This window comes from Vanessa cardui, chromosome 8 (genome assembly GCF_905220365.1).
Source record: "Vanessa cardui chromosome 8, ilVanCard2.1, whole genome shotgun sequence".
NCBI lineage: Eukaryota > Metazoa > Arthropoda > Insecta > Lepidoptera > Nymphalidae > Vanessa > Vanessa cardui.
Genome location: NC_061130.1, coordinates 13,296,847 through 13,320,351, shown reverse-complemented (window position 1 = coordinate 13,320,351; position 23,505 = coordinate 13,296,847). Strand labels below are relative to the sequence as shown.

The following is a 23,505-nucleotide window of genomic DNA, read 5'->3' as shown; positions in this document are numbered from 1 at the left end:
ATTTAAAAATCGTATTGATAATTAAAAAAATAAGGCTTCTGAATAGGTAAATATTTTACAGACAAATGAAAAGTTCCACCGCGACATGCAAGGGTTGGGTGTGCCCATATCTCCTTACGCGCCGCACACTTACGACGCGGTGTGGGCGATTGCCTTAGCCCTGAGCCGAGCTCAAGAGCTCTGGCAGAACTCTGAAACAAACACGACCAAACTGGACCTGGAACACTTCGACTACGATAGGAAAGACATGGCAGAGGAATTCTTGAATCAACTGGCGAATCTAAGTTTTCTCGGCGTTTCGGTAATTTGGTTACACATCATATATTTTTTTTACAACAACAACAACAAAAACAGCCTGTAAATTCCCACTGCTGGGCTAAAGGCCTCCTCTCCCTTAGAGGAGAAGGTTTGGAACATATTCCACCTCGCTGTCCCAATACGGGTTGGTGGAATACACATGTGACAGAATTTCTATGAAATTTGTCACATGCAGGTTTCCTCACGATGTTTTCCTTCACCGCCGAGTACGAGATGAATTTTAAAGACAAATTAAGCACATGAATCAGCGGTGCTTGCCTGGGTTTGAACCCGCAATCATCGGTTAAGATGCACGCGTTCTAACCACTGGGCCATCTCGATATTTTTTTTAACAACTCGTAAATCTTATATTCGATTCAATTCTTAGTTTGATGCCTTTTATTTGTGCTGTCAGGGCACAGATTCTATAGCCAATGTCACGTAGTATATCTTGTATTGACTAGATCATGGTAAACGTTTACCAATCTGAGATATTTGTATTCGTCACGAAAAATTGCTTAGTAGTCATATTTTCCAGCATTTCAGACTAAGATATATTGTAGGTCCTCTAGCATAGTAGTTAAGATGATGATCGACAAAATCAAGGTCTAATCCGTAATATCAAAACGGTTTTTTAAAATTACTATTCGATTTGATTTGATTCACAATATTTATACAGTAGTGCTATAATTTCTGTATAAAACGAGTTTTTACTTAAACTTTCTAGATATGTTTAAAACAATTTGCTTTTGAAACAAATATTATATTAGTAAAGTTTCGTTTCGCTGTAAATCAATTACGTCAGAAGACAATTCTTTCTTATCCTATAACTTGGATAAAACTTTTTCAACAACGAGACACAGGGACGAATGACCTTTGACATTGGAATAAAAAAGGAAAAAATAATATATAATATGTTATTGTAATAAAATGTTGACTGACGTTTTGAACCTGTATAAAATAAGTTTTGGATAACACAATCGTCTAGGTCTATACATAATATTAATGATCTTAGAAAGAATTTTAAGTTCTAAATCTATAGTAATATTATAAACTATATAAAATTTACTTGGTTGTAGGGCTTTGTGCGAGCCCGTCTGGGTAGGTACCACCCACTCATCAGTTATTCTACCGCCAAATAACAGTACTCAGTATTTTTGTGTTCCGGTTTGAAGGGTGAGTGAGTCAGTGTAACTACACATTGACGATGTAAAGAATAGTTAATAATTCTTACAGCGTCATTGTCTATGGGTGATGGTGACCACTGAGCGTCAGGTGGCCCATATGCTCGTCCGCCAACATATACCATAAATAAAAAATAAAAAAAAATATTAAAGTAACTCTGTCAGTCCGTCTGTCTGACGCTCTTTCACGACCAAACCGCTGTACCGAATTTCATGACATTTCATATGTATTTCATATATATGTATGAAGCAAATTTCAACTCCAAGAAAGTAGGTACTTAGGCTGCTTTTTTGTCTAATATATGTCAAGTTAAGTCTAATACATGACTAGTAGTTACTCATAAATTTGGAATACTCTCGAATTTTTACCGAAACAATTAATCCAATCTATTTGCCCTAGATAAGCACCTTAATATAGATTAGACATGTGAATTATATACATAAGAGCGCCTAAAGTGATGTTGTATTAAAATTGCAACATATTACACACAAACATTTGAAGAAACTTACAAACCATTCTTGAACATTGAGTTATATGATACAATATTGTCTTGAAGCGTACTTGCTTGATACGGATATAAAGTTGATGATATAATAGAGAAATTTAACGTGGCGGAAATAAAGCCTTTTAAAACCCTGCTGTATAAAGAGTACTTGCTTCGAACACGATTCTTGCTACAAATCTTCAACGAAGTAATTGTCAGTATAGCTTTCTTATTTACAACTTATATATGTCACTGTAAGATTACAAAATTCGTTGATTACAATCTGACGAGACAGATTGTAAACTGTCGATTTATTGAGACCTGTGAAATATGATTGCAATTTAAAGTAATATTTTAAACCGTTATGAGCCTTTTGTGAGCCACCCCCGGATTGTCTCATAACGTTCAACCAATCAGCGCGCGACATGCCGTTCTACGCCAGTTCACAATTTAACCGCTTCCCATCGATAGATTACAATATAGCGTTAAATTGCAAACATATTTCTCGGTTTACAATCTCTCACATCAGATTGTAATCTAATGAATTTTGTAATCTTACGGTGACATATAGGTACATGTAAATATCATCTGGTACGAAATAAAGCATTGAAAACTATTCAAATATATATTCGTAAAGTATTCTCGATGATATAACACGTAAATAAACACCGTAATTGTAAACAATTTTAGTTAGATTTGTGAGTATTTCTAGAGTTTGTGGTACAGAATGATATCGCTTGAGTGATTTATTGCAAAGAGTCAGTGCCTAAACATTCAGGAATATTCAACCGTTCTACCGTTAATATTTAATTTACAAATCTGAATGAATTGATCGGTGGGGTGCCCCAGTGGATTCAACGCGTTAATCTTAACCAAAGGGCATGGAATGATATAGGCTTGTATTTATAAGTAGCTATGTGTAATTTCAGTAGTTCGGGATGGCCAAAATAATATTATCGTTTTACAATGATGCTCCAACCTCTCTATCTTTTGTTATCGCTATCGTCTAAATGTTTTACATGCCAGTATTAAGTGCTATGCCGTATAAAATAATATTAATTACAGTTTTACAAATTATCGATCAATTAATTACAATAATAATTACAGTAAACTCAATAGCCCCTGCTATATCCATAATATGCAACAAAAATGTGATAAAATCAATAATAAAAAATCAAATGACAACACCGTATCGGAGGCTTTAGGCGTAAGTGTTAAACAATTTGTGGAAGAGTATCCATAATTTGTAAATTCATTAACCTTAACTTTATTGTAACTGTTCCGAAAAGTTCTTACCTTATTCCACAGGGCTGGCCAAATGCACCAACCGTACACTTTAATACACATGGACTACTACACTGGACTTTCACTAGACACATGTAAGATAGGAAGTCTTACATGTGTCATGATAGAAGACTCCCTTTACTGTAGAATTCAAAATAGTTTATCACTACATATGAATCAAAGTCGCTTTCTATGTCCCTATACCCCTATGTATGCTTAAATCTTTAAAACTACGCATCGGATTTTGATGCGGTTTTTCTTAAATATTGATTCGACAAAAAGGTTTTTATATATAATACATGGACGGTTTAGTAAAGAAATACTAATAAGTTTAGAAGTTTTAACTGCACCCGTGCGAAGTCAGAGCAGGTCGCTAGCTAATCGTAACCTCGAAACCAATTCAATTAAATGAACTTGCAACACAATTGAATAAAATGAAATTACACGCAGAGGATATATAAAACGATTTACGATATAATGTATAAAAACAGTCTTCGCATTTATTATTTACTCGGGGCAGCCGACCTATTCGTTTATCTTCCAAGGAATTGTCAGGGGAAAATCTGTCCAGAAAGTTGAGTTTATTTCTGCGCTGAGAGAAATCTATTCTAAGTCCTAACCTCATTTATATTGACGTCACTTGGTATGTGAAATACGTGTGAAATTTTGATATATTAGTACCAAGAATAGAAATTATTTTATATATCAATGCTCGCCAAAAGAGGAATATTCGATCTCTCGCTATCGTATTGGGTCATAAGCAAGCGGTCACGACACGTATAATACGACACAACTTAGATGTAGCATCGGCAATATTCCTAAAACCGATCACAACCGATTTAAGTAAGCTTTCCCAAATTATCAATATTTATTTCTTACGTGAATATGATATTTACACAAACGTAATAACTTGTAATATCATATGACCTAATATATTCGTCAATTTACACGACGATTTACAGGCACTTGCTTCTCGGGTTGAACTGACGCGAGGATCTATAGCGACGAATAGCTATTTCTATTGGTTGTATAAATCAGCAGTAATCGGTTTTATTGAATTTAACGATGCTACATCTAAGTTGTGTCGTACTATTTGAGATACTTTGACAAAACATATCATATCAACTTTCGTAAATAAGAAAAATCTTGCCATTAATTCAATAAACAATGGATGAATGAATATCATTCATTGTAATTATATTTTTAACACAAATTAAATTAGCTCAAAATTTGATTATAAAATATTTTTCAGGGTCCAGTATCGTTTAACGGAGCGGACAGGATAGGCATGTCTGCATTCTACCAGATACAAGGTACGAGGTAATTAATCTACTGCACCCCTTTCCTGACATCCCCTTTATTTTAAAACATTTTTAGCCGAGCGAAATTTATTACGACGACCATAAATCCGAGTGAAGTGTTAATGTTGTCCACAGCGAAGTTAGGAAGACAATAGTTACATTACGTGAAAAACATTTTCATTGGTACTTTGTTATTTGTGCTTATCAATTACTTTTATACATAAATAATTGTATTTAACTAACATGACTTGGTATTTTTAAATATTGAAAAAGAGTAATTACTGAGTTTCTTGCCAGTTCTTCTCGGTAGAATCTACATTCCGAACCCGTAGTAGCTCCACTTTATAGTATAGTTAGTCAAATGACTATTCAAAAGTGCTTGTAAAAGCCCACTTGAATAAAGTATATTTTGATAGATTTTGGTTCTATTAACAAAGATAAATAGTATTACTGTTTTAATAGTGTGATACATTAGAAGCCTTAGAGACATAACCTTTTTTCCATTGGGTTAGACGCGAATCGACGACTTTCCGTGGTCGAGTAGTGTGTACACCGGTTTTCATGGGTATTCCACTCCGAGGTCTCAGATTGATTCCCGGCCGAGTCGATGTACAAAAAGTTTATTAATTTTCTATGTTGTCTTGGGACTGGGTGTTTGTGGTAGCGTCGCTACTTCTAATTTTCCATAACACAAGTGCTTTAGCTACTTACATTGAGATCAGAGTTATTGTGATATTATCCAATATTTAATTTAATTTTTAAAGTTAATCTTTGGACGAATAAGTAAATGAATGTGTTAAGCAAAACGCTTTGATATGATGAAGTTAAAGCGATTATTTTCAAGGTGGTCGTCCGAAAACAGTTGCCCTCTACACGCATGGTCGAGAAATGACATGCCCGGAGTGTGCTAGACCACAATGGGCAGGAGGTATTCCAGCTGCGAGAAGAGTTCTGGTCTTGCGAGTGGATTCTGTGTGGGCGCCCGCGAGGCTCGCAGTCGCTGCCATGTCAGCGGCTGGTGTTGCCCTCGCCTTGGCATTCTTGGCGTTCAACTTGCATTACAGCAAACGAAGGTACATGATTGCTGATTAATTATAATTCGTTTAAATTAAAACTTGATCCGAATTTGACATTTATAAATATGCAATGTAGATTAAATATTTAGGTAGGTAAAGTTGAACGCGACTTGTAACACTTGGGTCCATGCCTTATAACGTGAGGCATAAACTCAAATAATAACAAATTATTACCGATCCAAAGTTAATAGATTTGTTTAAAAATAATAGAGAAATCAATAACTTCATTTTATAATAACAAATAATATTCACCAATTGCTGCATTTTAACTGAATAATTGTTAATAATTAAAAAAACAACTAAAAATATTATTTTTATGACTCAGAAATAGTACCCAAACTTCGTGCCACCGACAAATGCTTCTGTGACAGGCAACCGCCCATTTTTTTTAAATGTATCACGCCAAACGGTATCAGATATTAGGCGGCAAGAAAATAACATGAGACATACTCTATGACTGTTAGATTCTACCCAGCAATAATACTACGCTAAGTATTATTGCGTAAAAATTAATATGTGTCAGATTTGAATGGTGAGTAACCTAATTTAAGTAAAGGCGCAAGGGACTATATCTCAGTTCCCAAGGTTGCAGACACATTAACGATGTAAGGAATGTTTATAAAATTAACGATGCCATTATCTATGGTCAGTGGTGACCTCTTACCATCAAGTGGCCTATTTGGCCGTCCGTATGCCGTATAGAAAATGTGCTGTACGCTTCATGCAATTTAGGTAATTTTGTTTTACAGATTTATAAAACTTTCCTCGCCCCGGTTAAACAACATGACTCTAATAGGTTGTGTGCTGGTGTACACGGCTGTTGCACTTTTGGGTGTCGACAACGCGATCCTACCTTCCTACATTCCATTTTCTGCGATGTGTACTGTAAGTACTGTCTTAACATATTATATGCTTGGCCAGGTGGCTTTACAAGCCCAGAGCGACTTATATGACGTTCATGTAAATAGTATCTAATAAACTTATATATGTAAAGTTATTTATATAAATATTTTGATAGTATAAATAATATATTTATATTATTAATGGAACTTCATCTCATGCTCGACGGTGAAGAAAAATATCGTGATAAAACCTGCACGTGTCTAATTTCATTGAAATTCTGGCAAATGTGCATTCCACCAACACGCATTGGAACAGCGTGGTGGAATATATTCCAAACCCGCTCCAAAATGGGAGGGGAGGCCTTTGCCCAGCACTGAAATTTACAGGCTGTTACTTGAAACTAACAAACATTGCAAGTCCAATAAAAAGTTGTTAAAATCAATAATGAAATTACATAATATAGTATATTCTTGCTTGCAGGGCAGAGTTTATATACTCTCGGCTGGATTTTCACTCGCATTCGGATCGATGTTTGCGAAGACGTACCGAGTTCATCGAATATTTATAAGGTGAGTTATTAATGAGATAAGTCTAAACCACGACGTCTTAATTCACGAGTAAGCGTATCTTGTTTTAAACTTTGTAACTAAAATGTGTAATTATTAACAATGTTGTAGTGTTATGTAAAAAACCAACTGCTCCTCTTTGTCGATCATAAAATACTGCTTTTAAAGCATTTGTCTGAAAGTGGCTCCCAACAAACAGGGCGTAAGTGCTACTTACTTACTAACTAGATGCTTAGTATCGCTCCACAATAAACCCATTTTAACTATCTGAAACACTGTATATAAATAATATACATTTAAAAGAGGAAACATTTATTATTATTTCGTTCGATGCTAATTATGTTCTTACTTGTTTTTTTTTTTTTGTTTTTTCATGTATTAATTCCAAATCAATATTTACTTTAATCTTTTGTTGTTATTTTATCGGCTCCACACAAAAATATGATCTATTTTTTTATGATATAGTTTGGCGGTGCATATGGGCCACCTAATGGTAAGTGGTCACCATCACCCATAGACAATGAAGCTGTAAGAAATATTACAATTCCTTACATCGTCAATGTGCCACCAACCTCGGGAACTAAGATGTTATGTCCCTTGTTCCTGTAATTACACTGACTCACTCACCCTTCAAACCGGAACACAACAATACTGAGTAGTATCATCTGGCGGTAGAATAACTGGTGAGTGGGTAGTACCTACCCAGACGGGCTTGCACAAAGCCCTACCACCAAGTTAAATTTATTCTTAATTATGTACACAAGCACTCGTATACAATAACTGTGCGTGTCTAGGTTATTAAATGAAAAACATATCATATACACCATATCTTGGACCCAAAATTGTCATGATATAAAAACCATATAATATATTATAGCTTAAATAACTTTTCAATGTCGAAAAAACGTTCTAATTAGCATTATTCCTGTTTGTATATATCTTATATGATTACAGCAATCGTAGTGGTGTGTGTAAGACAAAACTCCTTCAAGATACTCCACTTATATCTCTGGTGTGTGCTCTACTCGTGATTGACGGATTGATAGTTACATTGTGGGCCATCCTCGATCCGATGGAAAGACATCTCAAGAATCTGACCGTAGAAATAAGCTCTACCGATCGAAGCGTAGTTTATCAACCCCAGGTTTGTACAGCGTAATTATGACAGTATAGTACGACACAACTTAGATGTAGCATCGGCGAAATTCGTAAAACCGATCACATCCGAATTAAGTACGCTATCTCAAATTATCAATATTTATTTCTTACGTGAATATGATCTTTACATAAACGTAATAAGTTGAAATATCATATGACCTAATATATTCGTCAATTTGACACGTCAATTTACATGCATTTACTTTCTCTGACGCGAGAATCTATAGTGACGAATAGCGTCGAATGGCGCGATAGGGAGCTATTTCTATTGGTCGTGTAAATCGGCAGTAATCGGTTTTATTTTCATTCCATTGCATTTTCCGATGCTACATCTAAATTGTGTCGTACTTTAATTATGACAGTATAGTACGACACAACTTAGATGTAGCATCGGCGAAATTCGTAAAACCGATCACATCCGAATTAAGTACGCTATCTCAAATTATCAATATTTATTTCTGTGTATATGATCTTCACACAAACGTAATAACTTATAATATCATATGACCTATTATATTTGTCAATTTGACACGACGATTTACGGGCACTTGCTTTCTCTAGTTGAACTGACTGAAGAATCTATAGCGAAGAATATGTAGCTATTTCTATTAGTTGTATAAGTCAGCAGTAATCGGTTTCATTGAATTTCTCGATGCTACATCTAAGTTGTGTCGTACTATACTTTATTCTGATTATATTGAAGAGTGACATTTTTTTTAATGCGACGTGGTTTAAATGCAATTAATGTTTTGAACTTGATAGAAATTCGGTCTTTAAATGTAGATGCACCCTTTTTGTAGTTATGGCTTGTTTCGAAATATCTAAAGACGAAACCAATTCTTATTCAAATAATTACTTAAAAATTCCAAAAGACTACAAAAAAAATACTCGTACTTTACAAAATCTACCCATGTAGTCTAGTCAGTAAAAAAGAAATAGCATTTTTATATTTGTTTTTTTTTTCTAAACGCATCCAACACGTAAGGTTCGTAACCATTATTAATTAATGGGAAATCAGTCGATGGTTTATGACAATGAGGGAGACAATTTAACTACAAGTCCATGAGATAGTAAGTGACTCGATGTTTGAGAGGAAGAGAATTACAAAATTACAAATAACGTTTAATTTCTAATCGAGATTAAAATATTTATGAACACAATTAAACAAGCTAATGATGATATAACTCGCATAAAATATGTTTAAGTTATATTTAATAAAATGAGATTTTTTGTAATTATTTCTTATCAAAGACAAATCGTTAGATCTTTGATGCTGTTCAAAATGTTAAACCGAACATTATTTTTCAGATAGAAGTCTGCAAATCACAAAATACAACCGGTTGGCTTTGTGCACTCTACGCCTACAAGGGCCTTCTGCTTATCGTCGGTGTATACATGGCCTGGGAGACGAGAAACGTGGAAATATCGGCCTTAAATGACTCCAAATATATCGGCATTAGCGTATACTCTGTGGTCATAACAAGTGCCAGTGTTGTAGTTATCGGGACTATCATTTCAGAGAGAGCTACTTTGGCTTATATAACGATAACTAGTTTGATCCTGATAGCGACTACGTCCACTCTTTGTCTTTTATTCTTGCCGAAAATTATTGCAATAAGAAGTAAAGGTAATTAATAAAATCTTCCTTATGAATATTCTTTTATATCAATTTACAATCTTGAAGTTAGTTTAAAAACGAGTGAAAAAATCGTTCTAGACTTGTTTTCGATCAAAGTTTCCCCTTCAGTGGAACAACTGTTGCTTAATATTCATGGAAAACTTTTTAGCCGAAGATGATCCCGTTATTCAAAGTATGGGACTGAGATTGGAGTGTAAAACTAGACGTTTCGTGACTGACGAAACTCGAGAACTACACTTTCGTATCGAAATACAAAATAAAGTTTATAAAAGAGAAGTTGCCGCTTTAGATCGTGAAATAGGGAGGCTGGAAAAGTTATTAGCCGAACCTCTGGACGTGGGCTCCAATGCTTCGGTTGTTTTACATAAACGAGTAAGTTGTGTTTTTCTTAAATACATAATACTATAAGTACTTCGAACGTTGAGATTTGTACGAAAACTTTGGCAATTTGCGAACAATGCAGCATTACTTTTTCGGCATTTACATAATGGTTTACAAAATCATATTTAAATAAATTATGAACTTTTTTTAGACGGAACTTAATACAGTTGAAGAGGAAGGTCGTCCCCCCGATGCGGAACAAAGGACGCCCAGCATCAGTGGTGGTTTGCCAATGCTCCTTCTTTCCGTCCTCCCGCCCGTTATACCTCGTGCAAGTTGGCCATCCGCCGAAGCGTGCAGAGGTAGGAATTCTGTCAGCTTCAGTTCCCAACCCAAACTAAATTATAGAAAATCGCAACCCGCGATCGACTTATACAACCTCTGCCTAAACAGACGGGAAGAGAATCATGGTTTCTTAAGTAGATTAAAAAGTTTTTTTGGTAGTAGATCGTCAAGCAGAAAGGAATCGACAATTTCTATAGCGGACCCTACCGGTCAAAGTATCGCCGCCGCTTTAAAATTGCACGTGGGAATGATCGCCGGACTCGTGCCAGGTAACAGAAAGCACTCAATGGTTCTGTCTTGTAACACTTTGCACGTCCCTCATCCCGAAATGAAATTGCGGAGGGAATCCTATGCGAGGAGTGGTCCAATAATTCGAATAACCGACGACGAACCGACGTGTTCGAAATACGTCTCGGAAAAAAGCATATCATCTGGTACGCATAAATATGTTGCAGAGCCGGAAACTAAAGTCAATTTCGTGTTGCCAGCGATGCATAAAAGGCCAATGTCTCAACAAAGTTCCTGCGAGAGGATAAAGGGTTCCCCGAGGTTTCCCCATCGAATCGCACCAACGGCTACCAGCTTAATAGCTTTACATAGTAAGAGAAAAACAAGCGCCGATAGCGTGTTTCATATATCAGATGGTGGCTTTGATGAGCATCGAAGGTATAGCCACCAGAATGTTAGCAACCAAGAGTACAAAGGAAACACGGCGCTGGAAAGCCGATGGAGGTCCACAGAAGACGCGAGACCGGGACCATCAAAAGGGAATTGATATTTAGGGGTAAGAAATGATGTGCCAAATGTTTTCGTTTTCATAGGTTTTGATCGTGTAGCATCAGTCACTCTAGTGTGTATACTGTAACATGATCATCGTTATTCCAAGACTTTAATATGGTATCAACTCATCAACGTATCTCTAATATTACAAGTAGCCCCTTATATCTGTAGTAAGTGTAATTGATAAATACATTATGAAATTATGAATATCGTAAAACTGTGAGAAATAACACCAAAAATATAGATATAGATACGATTAGTCTTAGTTGCTAAATTAATTCATTTATAATGATTGTGTTACCATTTGTTACGTTACTAACCATACGAATACAATCTAATACTTTTCTAAAACGGCGTTTTTGAGAATTGTTGTAATAGATAGAATTTATAGCTATAGTATAGAGGTTTCGGTGTTTTGTTTGTACCCCACACGTGTTGTATTTTGTAGGGTAGTCTTGTATTTTATGTGCCTTGATAAATAAGTTGACATTTAAATCACCTGATAATATTTAAGTTGTGGTCATCGATGGAAACGGAAGCTTCGTTTAATATAACTTTCGAAGCTGATGTCAATGGACAGCCTTGAGCCCTTACTTTATTCAAACTTAGTAATTTAAAAACTGTTTTGAAAAATGTAAAGTCCATTCCAAGATATGAGCTACAAAGGATTGCTCTTGTGCGCTCATTGGTTGAAAAAATAATGTGCATGATTTTCATTGGCCAAATAATTTTCGAGAATTGTCAAATTCAATTTGCTTATCTCTTGTGTTTCGTCCAATGAGGTGCGAGTGTTTTGAGTTCACAGTTTTGAATCGTGAAATAGATTGTAGTAATCAATGAAAATGAGATTTAAACATAGACAATTTTACTACTTCTAATTTGATATATTCCTAGTACTGGACTACAATTATTAACTTTATTATTTATATGAAAAATCGTGTGAGTATTAATTAAAAAATAAAGTATGTGTTTACACATTATTTGTTAACTGACATAATGAACAATTAAATGTAATCCATAAATATATTTATATTTCATGTAACTATAGTCTACAATCATATCAAACTATGATTTAAATAAATTTAATTTAAAATATTAATAACTATGATTACCTAGTAATATTTATATTACTATTAATAATATACTAATGTTATAAAAATACATAATTTAGTCGCTTCTTACTAACATTGTACGTTATTTTTTATAGATTTTAAGATATTTTAACATAGTGTAAATATTTATATGAAATAACTGACTCAAAAGCAATATATTGAAAAAAAGAGTATTAATTAAGTATTAAGAAAGACCTATTTTTCAAGATATATCGTGTAAGTTACTTTTAATTGAAATACCTAATAGGCAAGTGTGTTCAAATTTTATAAAAAGAAAATAAATATATAGAACTAGATCTGAAAATACTATTTTAGAATGTACCTACTGTGTGAAACTATTAATAAACTTTTTGAACTGTGTGATTTTATTTATTTATTATTAATTATTAATAAATATTCCTTATATCCACTATTTACTTTCAACGGGAAAATGCTGCTAGCATTCTTGCCACCATTCCACGCGGTCAAGATTTCTACAGTAAGTAGTTTTACTTCATATTTGTATATATTTAAGCATTTGATGTTATTAATTCTTCCAAATGTTTAAGTTCTTTCATTTACCGTTATGGTAACAGTTTCAGTGACAATCAAAGCGCCATTTTTTGGAAGACGAGTTGCCAATACCGCAGGTAATTTTAAATCTCGATTATTGACCAATAATGTCAAGTTAATTCAAGGTCTAGCTGAATATTATTTTTTTATTTTCGGAATAGACAATATAAAACTGAAGATATAAGAATTATTTATGGTATCTATACATAACCTTAAATTGGAGCATCGTTTCTATTATTAAAATACAGCAGGTATTTTAACTTACTTACTTTACCATGTATTATTCTACTCTTTGCTCTTTACAAACGGCTATGTACGTATACAAGGTACATATACCAATGCAACATTTTTTTAAATTTTTGTCAGTCTGTCTGTTTATTTCGGCTAATCTCTTGATCTTGACATCAGAAAGCTGATGTAAAAAGAAGTAACTTTAGCAACAAAAACTCGTTTGTTAAATTAAAACGCGTACGAAATCGCGAGTACGGCTTAACAGAAATAAAACACAAATCATTCACGTGTATATATATATATTACAACTGACATCTAAACAACTTTATTATTCACTAAAGTCCTTTCGAGGACATCTTTGCTATCCTGGCTTCAATTTGCCGTCTTATATTCGCATTCACGTTCGGTAGTTCATTGTTTCTCCTGACAGACATCTCGATTTTCTGCACGACTTGTATCTCCCTCGGCCAAGCTATGAAGTTAGTTACGTTACAGTCGACATCCGAACCCAGCCTGCCGGTTCTCCCACAGCGATGTATGTAATCCGCAGTGTATAGAGGAAAGTCGTAGTTTATGATGTGACGCGTCTGTACAGAAAAATATTATTTTTAATTGGCATTGACCATAGACAGTGGTTTATGTTAGCTGTGGATGTAGAAGTTGCGCTTCGTCATTTTCTGTCCTGTATTGCAGAACTATCGATAGAGAAAGATAGAGGTGTAGAGGTCAACTATCGACAGCTTGACTATCGATTTTTAAACTCTTAAAACTATTCAAGATATCTATATATAGTATTGAAACGTGACAACACTATCAACAGTCGACTATCGATATACAACACTAATTCTGCCATACACCGAATTTCAGGATGATTATTTAATTAGCTAGTATAAGCCTACAGAGTTATTAGTAGAGAATGATTTCAGGGATTTTTTTGTTCCAACTACACTATATTTTTTCGTAAAATGATGTTCTTTGGTAGGGCTTTGTACAACTATGTTTGGATATTTACTATAAATGTTATTACTTAGTATTGTTGTGTTCAAGATTAAAGCGAGTGAGAAAGTGTCATTACAGGCACTTGGGACATATTTTCTTAGTTCTTACTGTAGCAGCTTCAATAGAAAGTGCTGACCACTAAAGTATAATTCAACAATGATTAATCAAAACTAATAATCGAATAAAGTAACCGTAGATTGAACTCACCCTCAATATATCGAGACCACGTGACGCAATATCTGTGCACGATAAGACATTAACTTGGCCATTTTTATACATATCGAGCTGTCCTTGCTTCAACGGTACCGCCATTTGTCCGTTAATGTTAATGCATTCGATATTATTCTCATTAAGAAACATGGAAACGAAGTCGCACGTCGACGTTTTATTTGAGAATATCATAACAGGTCTTTTTAAATTGACATCCGCTTGTACTAACTTTAACAGTTCCACTGGCTTTTGAGCCTTGCCGAGTCTTAGAAATCTGAAACACAAATTTATTACTGATGTAAGTCAATTTTCACTGGTTTATTCTAGTAGCTAGCTCATATAATGCTGACACCGAGGACCTGGGTTAAAACCCTGGTCATTTATTATCAATTATTATTAATAGCGTAAGATAATAATTATAAAGTTTAGAGTCAGTAGGATTCACGTTCTGAATCAGTTAATCAAATGAATAAATTTATTAAAACAAAATCAAAATAGAATATAAGTTACAAACAAATAACATCTATCATCATATGAATCTAGAAAGACAAATATGTTTGTATATACAGGGTTATTGGTCACTCGACGTATATCCGTTAGGAGGTGATAGGTGTGACAATTTGCAATAATTTTAATGCATATGCATAATCCAAAAGTGACCCATTTTTGAGATATCATGTTTTTTAGCTTTTTTCAACATTTGTCAAAAATGCACCTTCAAAAATGTATTTAAAAAAAGTATCAATTAAATCTATTTTTTCTTTTGTTTCATAAAAACGATTAAACACTCGATATTTGTCAATATTGAAACAATAATTATCGGTCGAAATTTAAAAATGCCAGACGAAAAATGATTTTTTTTTCAATTATTTGTAGATTTTTTTTTCTCAAAAATGCCTTAAAAACTAAAAAAATCATTATGAAACTTGGCCTGCAGATTATTTTAAAAACATAACCGTTTTCTTAGCTTTTTAAAAATGTATAAAAAGAAGGAAATTATTTAAAATCAATCGAAATAAAATGATCAGAAAGGAAGGCTGGTGGAAATTCGTAATCGAAAATGAACGAATTCGTACTAAAGGTCGTTTATTAAAATTCTCACGAAATTAACTAAAAATAAAAACCAATGAAAAAAAACTTACTTATTAAACTGACATATTTAATACAAATTTAAAATAAAATTTAGAAACAGAAACAGTTCAATAGCTAAGTTATAAAAAAGACATTTTGTAATATAGCCTAAATAAAGTATGAATAAGCGAATCCGAGAAACTCTCTATAACAGAGCACAGCGCACACAGCATGCTCTACAATGAATAATGCAGGATTCTATCCTTAAATTATTTAAAGAAAATAATTATTTAAAGAAAAGAGACTTCTTTGTGAGGATAATAATCCTACATACATACTTTGTATGAACATGAACTTTTGTGTGTAATACTTACTTATGGGGCACATGTGGTAATAACTTGTGTATATTACTAGTAGTCACAGTGCGTATTGACTGAGGGTCCATGAAGGAGTTGACTGCTTCTGGTAGTTCATGGGGTAGAGTTGCGCTGACCAATGTAACCTGACATCCTTTTGGAGGTGTCTTAATTTCCACTTTAAACTGAATCTGTGTTTATATAAAAAAAATAAAAAATTACAAATATATCTAACATACCACATAAGGGACATAACATCTTAGTTCTCATGGTAAGCACATTGGTGACATAAGGGGTGATTAATAAATTTTACAGCACCAATAAGATATACTAAGGCCCATCAAAAACTCACACATTTACAATTTATGTTTAATACATGATGGAGGGACAGTTACGATATTACAAATTTTTGATCTCATAAACTTCTAGATTGGGATAGACATAAATCTAATTGATTTATATTCACATATATTCACAATTTAGTGATTATTACTCTTATATATTTCATTCCATTCAGTCATGAGTCACTGGCAAAGTTATTAAAGTAAATAATTATATGAAGATATTAGGATAGTTTATACAACATATATATTATTTTTTATTGAAGATCTTAAGCCATAATGAATGTCCTAAATCAATGTCCAAATCCAAAATCAATGATTTACTTACTGCAAATTTCCTCATCAAATTAGCCAGTTTATCTATAAAACTATCGTCTAACAAAGTATCTGCTTCGTCCAGAATAATGTGGTGTACATTGTGTACTTTGAAGATACCAGTCGTAACCAGCTTGCTATAAGCACCGAGTGTGGTTACAAGTAGATCACAGTACTCCACCGGAGGATCTAGTATTTTTTTTTTTGTTTTCCCACCGATCAGTGTTGACACATTTATGTTCAAATTCTCTGTTAACTTTTGAGCCACTTCTCCTATCTGTGTTGCTATAAAACAAAAAATATTTTTTCATCACTAGCTAATCTACACAAGCGGCAAACAAGAAGGAAAAGGTTCTGCTTGGAATTTTTACTATGTGGGACAAACATTCACAGAAACAACTTGTATTTAAGGCTAGATTCACCCGAGTTTCATCACAATTTGCTGAATAATTTAGGAATGCATAACAGCCAAGTATAAAAGACCAAGGCCAAAACTGCAAAATGTTTTTTTTTTATTGAATAATAAGAATCTACAAAAGTATATCTTATCACTAAGAAAGCAATCTCTTTAATATAAAGGCATTTCTTTAAACATGAGACTCGACTCTAGATCATAGTACCAGTGGTCTGAAGTTATACACACTTGCTATTAAACTTAATTATAGTGGTACAATGTTGATAATACCTTACCTAATTCTCTACTGGGTGTTATAACCACAGCCATAGGACTATTAAACTCTTCTGGAACATGAGCCTTCCATTCCATTATATGCTGTAAAACTGGTAACAAGTATGCCAAAGTCTTTCCACAACCAGTTTCAGCTGTCATTACTGTGTTATGACCTTGGATAATTGATGGAAACGACTTGGCCTGGATAGCGGTGGGTAAAGAGTAACCTAAGTGTATCATAACCTCCTTCAATTCATCACAAAGTCCAATCTCTTCGAAACTCTTCTTATAAACCTCCTTTTCTTCTTTTTTATTAGCATTTCCATATATAATAAAATAATCATTCTTTGATTTTGCATTCAACCAGCCATGTGAAGCTAGTTTTACACCTTCGAACTTGCTATAACTTTGGCCCTCGTAATGATTAAACTCGGTTCGTTTACACGATATAATCGGTAGCTTCTTCTTTACCTGGGCACTATAGTACCGACAATAGGAGAGCTTTAATAGTTGCCTTAATTTAGACATAACTATGGAGGTTCATATGATAAAATTACACTACTTTGATAAAAAAAAATCTACTTCACCGTACTATACAGTAAACACAATTTTGAAGTTTGAACTTTGACAGCCAAACGTCAATTTCGTTTCGTAGATACGTCTTTTTACTCTAAAATAAAGCAAAAGTATTGCACTATACAGCTTTATCCATTTATAAAGATATTTTTTTGCTCAATATACTATCAAATACTAACTAAACTGATACTGTTGTTAACAGATTTAAATTATTTTTCGTAATGCAAGGTAAGTTGTAATTCTTCGGTCTTCTGTATTATTTAAATAAGCGTGGTCTGCGGCACAGAAGTCGTTTCGAAACTTCGCTTTATCAACGGGTTGGAAGTCATCAAATTTGCAGGCAAGAAGTTTTATTCCCCGAAAACCACTTATAAGCATAACTTAAATGTACTGTGTTTGTTAAATGACTTAAATGGGGCGGTAACTTTTCAACATGACTTTTCTTGAAAAATAACACCACCACACCTTGTTTTTGCGGAATAAGTTGTTTAAGTTGGTATAACATTAATTCCGCATTTCTCTCAGAAACGGTGTAAAACGCTTTAAGAAATTCTGAGGTAAACCCGTCATCTGCTGGAGCCTTATTGTTTCTAAATTATCCAAGAGCAATCATAATCTCACCCAAGTTTGTGGTACCCTGCCGTAACCTGGATATTGTCAGTAACCCTTTCCATCGTTACTATGGTTAATTACTGGTGTTGAGACACCGCCATGATTTCGATTTCCAGAGCCTCGTTCGTTAATTAGCGAAATGAACCGCTGATGAGGTTGACGGTAAATAAGCTAAGATTGTTATTACTCCCTTACAGTTACATGTTTATATATATTTATTTATGTCATATAAATTATGTTATAAAAATAAATTAAATTTATATGAATATATATTACAACAATCACCTGACCAAGTGGTTTTTCTTTCGTTTCTTTTTTCCAAAAAGGTATACAGAACAAACAGCTCGGAACAATTTAACAAAGAATAAGGCTTCAGATTGTTGCACTTACACAAAAAAACATACCTACGCACATCATAGAATATTCATGTGCAGCAAAAAAACCTAAATTCATACCTAAGTCCAAATAACTACGTTCATTCGGTAAGAAATGTAAACATTCATTTATTAATTAATAACGGAATGTACTTAATTTTTTAGTGTCAATCTCACTCTACTCTATCTACCTACGTAAATCTTTGATTAGATTTGCGCTTGTAAGTAGAGTATACCGGATAAGTACCTATTCATAATTAAAAAAAAAACTAAAAGATTAGAGACAAGAAATCATGATTATTTAAGAAGTACTAATGATATCCTCTTTCCTCAAAGACCCCCAAAGGCTTGGTACCATCTTCAAAATATTTAATAGTAGGTATTACGGTACATAGCCCTGGTGTCAGTTCTAAGAGTTTTTGAAAGAACAACATCGTATTGTACAACACAACTTAGATGTAGTAAGTAATTCGTAAAACCGATCAAATCCGAATTAAGTACGCTATCTCAAATTATCAATATTTATTTCTTACTAGCGACCCGCCCCGGCTTCGCACGGGTCCAATACTGATACTAAACATACTAAAGAATTTGTTTGCTTACGACATCACATTATAAACTTCTACAATTATACGTTTTGGCATGTGTACCGTATATACATTCATGTCCACGTAGTAGAAAAATTACAAACAGACGACGACGACCGCGTGGCGTGGGAAATTTGCAAAACACAACGCAACATACACCCGATCAAGTACCAGTATAAGCTGACCCCCAATTCATATCGACAACCATATCAGAAAGAGCTCAACATAATTTGGGCGCATATATTTCCAAAACTTTGTATTATTTGCGGATAAAAAGTAGCCTAAGTTACGCCTTAGTACATTACCTACCCGCCAATGAAAGTCCTGTTCAAATCGGCCCAACCGTTCCAGAGATTACCCGGAACAAACAGACAGACAGACAGACAGACAGACAGACAAAAAACCTAAAAATGTGTGTTTTGGTATGTGTACCGTATATAAAGACAAATGCATGTAGCAGAAAGCGGTTATTTTAATATTACAAACAGACACTCCGATTTTATTTATTTGTATGGATGTGATTATGATCTTTTTTCAGATTTAGTTTGGCGGACGAGCATATGGGCCACCTAATGGTAAGTGGTCACCATCACCCATAGACAATGACGCTGTAAGAAATATTACAATTCCTTACATTGTCAATGTGCCACCAACCTTGGGAACTAAGATTTTATGTCCCTTGTGCCTGTAACACTGGCTCACTCACCCTTCAAACTGTAACACAACAATACTGAGTACTGTTATTTGGCGGTAGAATAACTGATGAGTGGGTGGTACTTACTAGTGGCACCAAGCCCTACCATCAAAAAACTTTACTCAAACGTAATAACTTGTAATATCATATGACCTAATATATTCGTCAATTTGACACGTCGACATGGTTGAACTGACGCGACAATCTATAGCGACGACTAGCGTCGAATGGCACGACAGGGAGCTGTTTCAATTGGTTGTATGAATCCGCAGTAATCAGTTTCATTGCATTTTCCGATGCTACGAGTACATCTAAGTTGTGTCGTACTGTACCAGTATAACTACTGCTAAACAAATAATGAAATGTTTAGCGATGTTTAGTTTATAAAGAACTACCGCCCCTCGGCTTCGCACGGGTGCATGGGTGATACCAAACATCATAAAGAACGTCTGAAAACATTCACATCTTTTTGTTCATTAGACAATAAAAACCGCTATGTCCTTTTATTTTAAATCTATAATATCTTTGAAAATATTCATTTAAATTACATGCTGTAAAGGGATCATATTGATCTAAGTATATTAAAAAAAAAAAAATAAAAAAAAAAAAAAAGGCCCCGACGAATTGAGAACCTCCTCCTTTTTTTGAAGTCGGTTAAAAAGGAAGGTATTTAATTCTATAAGGATTAATGCTGATACTGTATTGCTTAAAACTGCTTCGAAAATAATCCATTATTTCTCGTAAAATGTAAAGGGTCGTTACTGTGGGTTATCCCAAGAGATTACATAATATACTATAATTACTTATATACTTATACCATCTCGGACTTTTTTAAAGACCTTTTTAATATGTACAATACTGTAAAACACTAGAATACAATTCCGCAGACATTTTTAACTTTGCCGATTCGAAAATTCAAATCTTTTGTAAAAAAATACATTGGTGAAAAAGGCATATTATTCAGTACAAGATTTTTTAGATGATAAACAAGCGTGCAATTAATACATGTTGATTTCCAAACAGGACATATTAATTTAAATAATAGGTTATTTGACAATGCGAAAAATAAATTGTGAATTAAAGTAATCAGTGTATATTATGAGTTTAAAAATGTTTATTTACCAACGAAAGTCAAAAATAATACTTAATTTATTAAAAAATCCATAAATAAAAATGCATTTTCTCAAATGTTTGTCACGTGACACAAAACGTTTCTGATTGGCCAGGCTTATGATGAAGTCACTTTCTTGTAAACTTTGCTTTCCTACTATATGTACCACAGATTAAAATATTGGAAAGTGACGTCACCGACCCTATTGCAGCGCCATATTGTGCAAGTAGCGTTTTTGCGCGCTATTTAAATATGGAATTTTTAATATGATATTTTTCGGCAAATATGTACTAGAAATAAAAAATACAACTTTTACGGGATTCCTTAACTTCTACTTAATAATATATAAAATTGATTTTAAAAACCAATCAAATAGCCTATTGTATTTAAATAACATGACGTTTTTTTAAATTTTGAAAAAGAGTAGCTACTGACTTTCTTCTCAGTAGAATCTACTTTACGAACCTATGATAGCTTCACTTAATTCTAAAATGACGATTCAAAAGTGCTTGTAAAGCCTACTTGAAAAAAGTTTATTTTAATTTGATTTGATTTGATTTCAAACGCTTCAAAATGCGTTGTATAAATTTTAAGATAAAAGCACTGGGGCAAACAGCGGTAGGCAACTTTATTTTATACTATATAATGATAATACCGACACTAACAAAAAATGTTGTTTTTATTTTGGACCAAGCGAAGCATCATTGTATTGGAATAGGTCAAACATTAAAATTTACAAATATTGTTAGAAGTATTATAAAATGTTTTTTTTTTAAACTTCAATGGTTATAGATTTGAAAAGAGACAATAGATGTACATGTTTACATTTTGCATATGTGTATAGCGTACAATTATAGTTCGCCACAACTTAGATGTAGCATCGGCAAATTTAGTAAAACCGATCACCTCCGAATTAAGTACGCTATCCCAAATTAACAATTGTAATTTTAGTAGTTCGGGATAGTCAGTATAATATTATCGTTTTACAATGATGCTCCAATCTCTCTATCTTTTGTTAGAATGCCATGCTATCGTCCAATTGTTTTCTAATGAATAATATAAATAAATGGTAATAATAAAAAAAGAAATAGTGTTACATGCCAGTATTAAATCCATATAAAATGATATTAATTACAGTTTTACAAATTATCAATCAATTAATTACAATAATAATTGTATATAATAAATTCAATATCCCCTGCTATAGTCATAATATGCAATAATAATGTGATATAAATTATGATATAGAATCAAATGTCATAACACCGTATTGAAGGCTAGGGTCACTCTTGTAACACAATATTTATTTCTTATGTGAATATGATCTTTACACAAACGTTATAACTTGTAATGACCTAATATATTCGTCAATTGACATGCACTTGATTACTCGGGTTGAACTGGCGCGAGAATCTATAGCGTCGAATGGTGCGATAGGGAGCTATTTTTATTGGTTGTGTGAATCGGCAGTAATCGGTTTTACGAATTTTGATGACGCTACATCTAAGTTGTGTCGTACTATACGTCTACAAAGACGCGTCCATTCATGTTTAATTAATTAATTTTGAATATAAAAACTTAATATATATATATTCAAATTTGTATTGTTTTGCTGCCTTTATTCTTAGTCGTCAGTCACACATACTAATGCACGTTTATACGTAATACGTAAACGCGCCTCCGTAACTGAATATACATAGATAGATAGGTAAAGACAGATAGGTATATGTTATGGCAAAATAGACGGAGCAAATATTTTTACAATCTTAATGTTATGGTAGTAGAAAATGCGATATGAAGACCAACTCAGACAATAATTAGAACTCTGCCGATTAGTATTTTTTATAAATAATATGAAAAATACTCTCTCTCTCTCTCTCTCTCTCTCTCTCTCTCTCTCTCTCTCTCTCTCTCTACTAAAAATTGATCACTTATAGTTTACGATTTCGAGCAAAATAGATTTGAAAGATATTTCTTGAGATATTGGACGATGACTGACTAAGCGCTTGAGATGTAAGTTACACCTTGACAAGATAACAATAAATATTCCATATTTTACATTATTGCCATAACTAAAACCTGTTATAGTTTAAATTTAACGAAACTGATGAAGAAATATAAAATATCATCACAGACAGCCTGATTTATAAATGTATTCAACGGTACACCCACATAACTTCGTAGACTACCCTAACACGCTTTACTCTTCCAGGACCTTACTTTAATAGTCATCAACAACAAAAAACAACAACAACAGCCTGTAAATTTTACACTACTGGGCCAAAGCCTCCTCTCACTTTGAGGGGAAAGTTTGGAACATATTCCACCACGCTGTTCAAATGTTGTTGGTGGAATTAACATGTGGCAGAATTTCTATGTAATTAGACACATATAGGATTCCTCACGATGTTTTCC

General features: G+C 33.6%; 2 protein-coding genes across 2 annotated transcripts in view; one reads left to right on the top strand and one right to left on the bottom strand.

Annotated features, from left to right (window-relative positions):
• LOC124531873 (gamma-aminobutyric acid type B receptor subunit 2) overlaps positions 1-11,460 on the top strand; it is a 164,324-nt gene extending 152,864 nt beyond the window's left edge. Inside the window, exons 9-17 of the mRNA XM_047106436.1 lie at positions 62-301; positions 4,503-4,563; positions 5,396-5,624; positions 6,377-6,512; positions 6,951-7,039; positions 7,991-8,180; positions 9,503-9,821; positions 9,982-10,205; positions 10,366-11,460. Of these exons, the coding sequence (XP_046962392.1) occupies positions 62-301; positions 4,503-4,563; positions 5,396-5,624; positions 6,377-6,512; positions 6,951-7,039; positions 7,991-8,180; positions 9,503-9,821; positions 9,982-10,205; positions 10,366-11,274 (2,397 nt within the window). The 3' untranslated portion in view covers positions 11,275-11,460. The remainder of the gene's footprint in view (positions 1-61; positions 302-4,502; positions 4,564-5,395; positions 5,625-6,376; positions 6,513-6,950; positions 7,040-7,990; positions 8,181-9,502; positions 9,822-9,981; positions 10,206-10,365) is intronic.
• Positions 11,461-13,472: 2,012 nt separating this feature from the next.
• LOC124532051 (probable ATP-dependent RNA helicase DDX28) lies at positions 13,473-17,728 on the bottom strand. The gene is made up of 5 exons (XM_047106679.1): positions 17,157-17,728; positions 16,480-16,751; positions 15,829-16,001; positions 14,381-14,657; positions 13,473-13,761 (listed from the first exon to the last, which is right to left on the bottom strand). Exons 1-5 carry the CDS (start codon positions 17,662-17,664, stop codon positions 13,510-13,512), a joined length of 1,482 nt encoding a protein of 493 aa, XP_046962635.1. The 5' UTR covers positions 17,665-17,728; the 3' UTR covers positions 13,473-13,509.
• Between the last annotated feature and the right edge of the window lie 5,777 nt (positions 17,729-23,505).

What these genes read in the sequence shown, in the direction of transcription:
- LOC124532051 (XM_047106679.1), bottom strand. Translation starts at nt 17,664, where the DNA reads ATGTCTAAATTAAGGCAACTATTAAAGCTCTCCTATTGTCGGTACTAT. An exon ending in ATTTGATGAGGAAATTTGCA is followed by an intron (nt 16,002 to 16,479) that starts GTAAGTAAATCA and finishes ATATAAACACAG; the next exon opens with ATTCAGTTTAAAGTGGAAAT. An exon ending in TTACCACATGTGCCCCATAA is followed by an intron (nt 14,658 to 15,828) that starts GTAAGTATTACA and finishes TTTGTGTTTCAG; the next exon opens with ATTTCTAAGACTCGGCAAGG.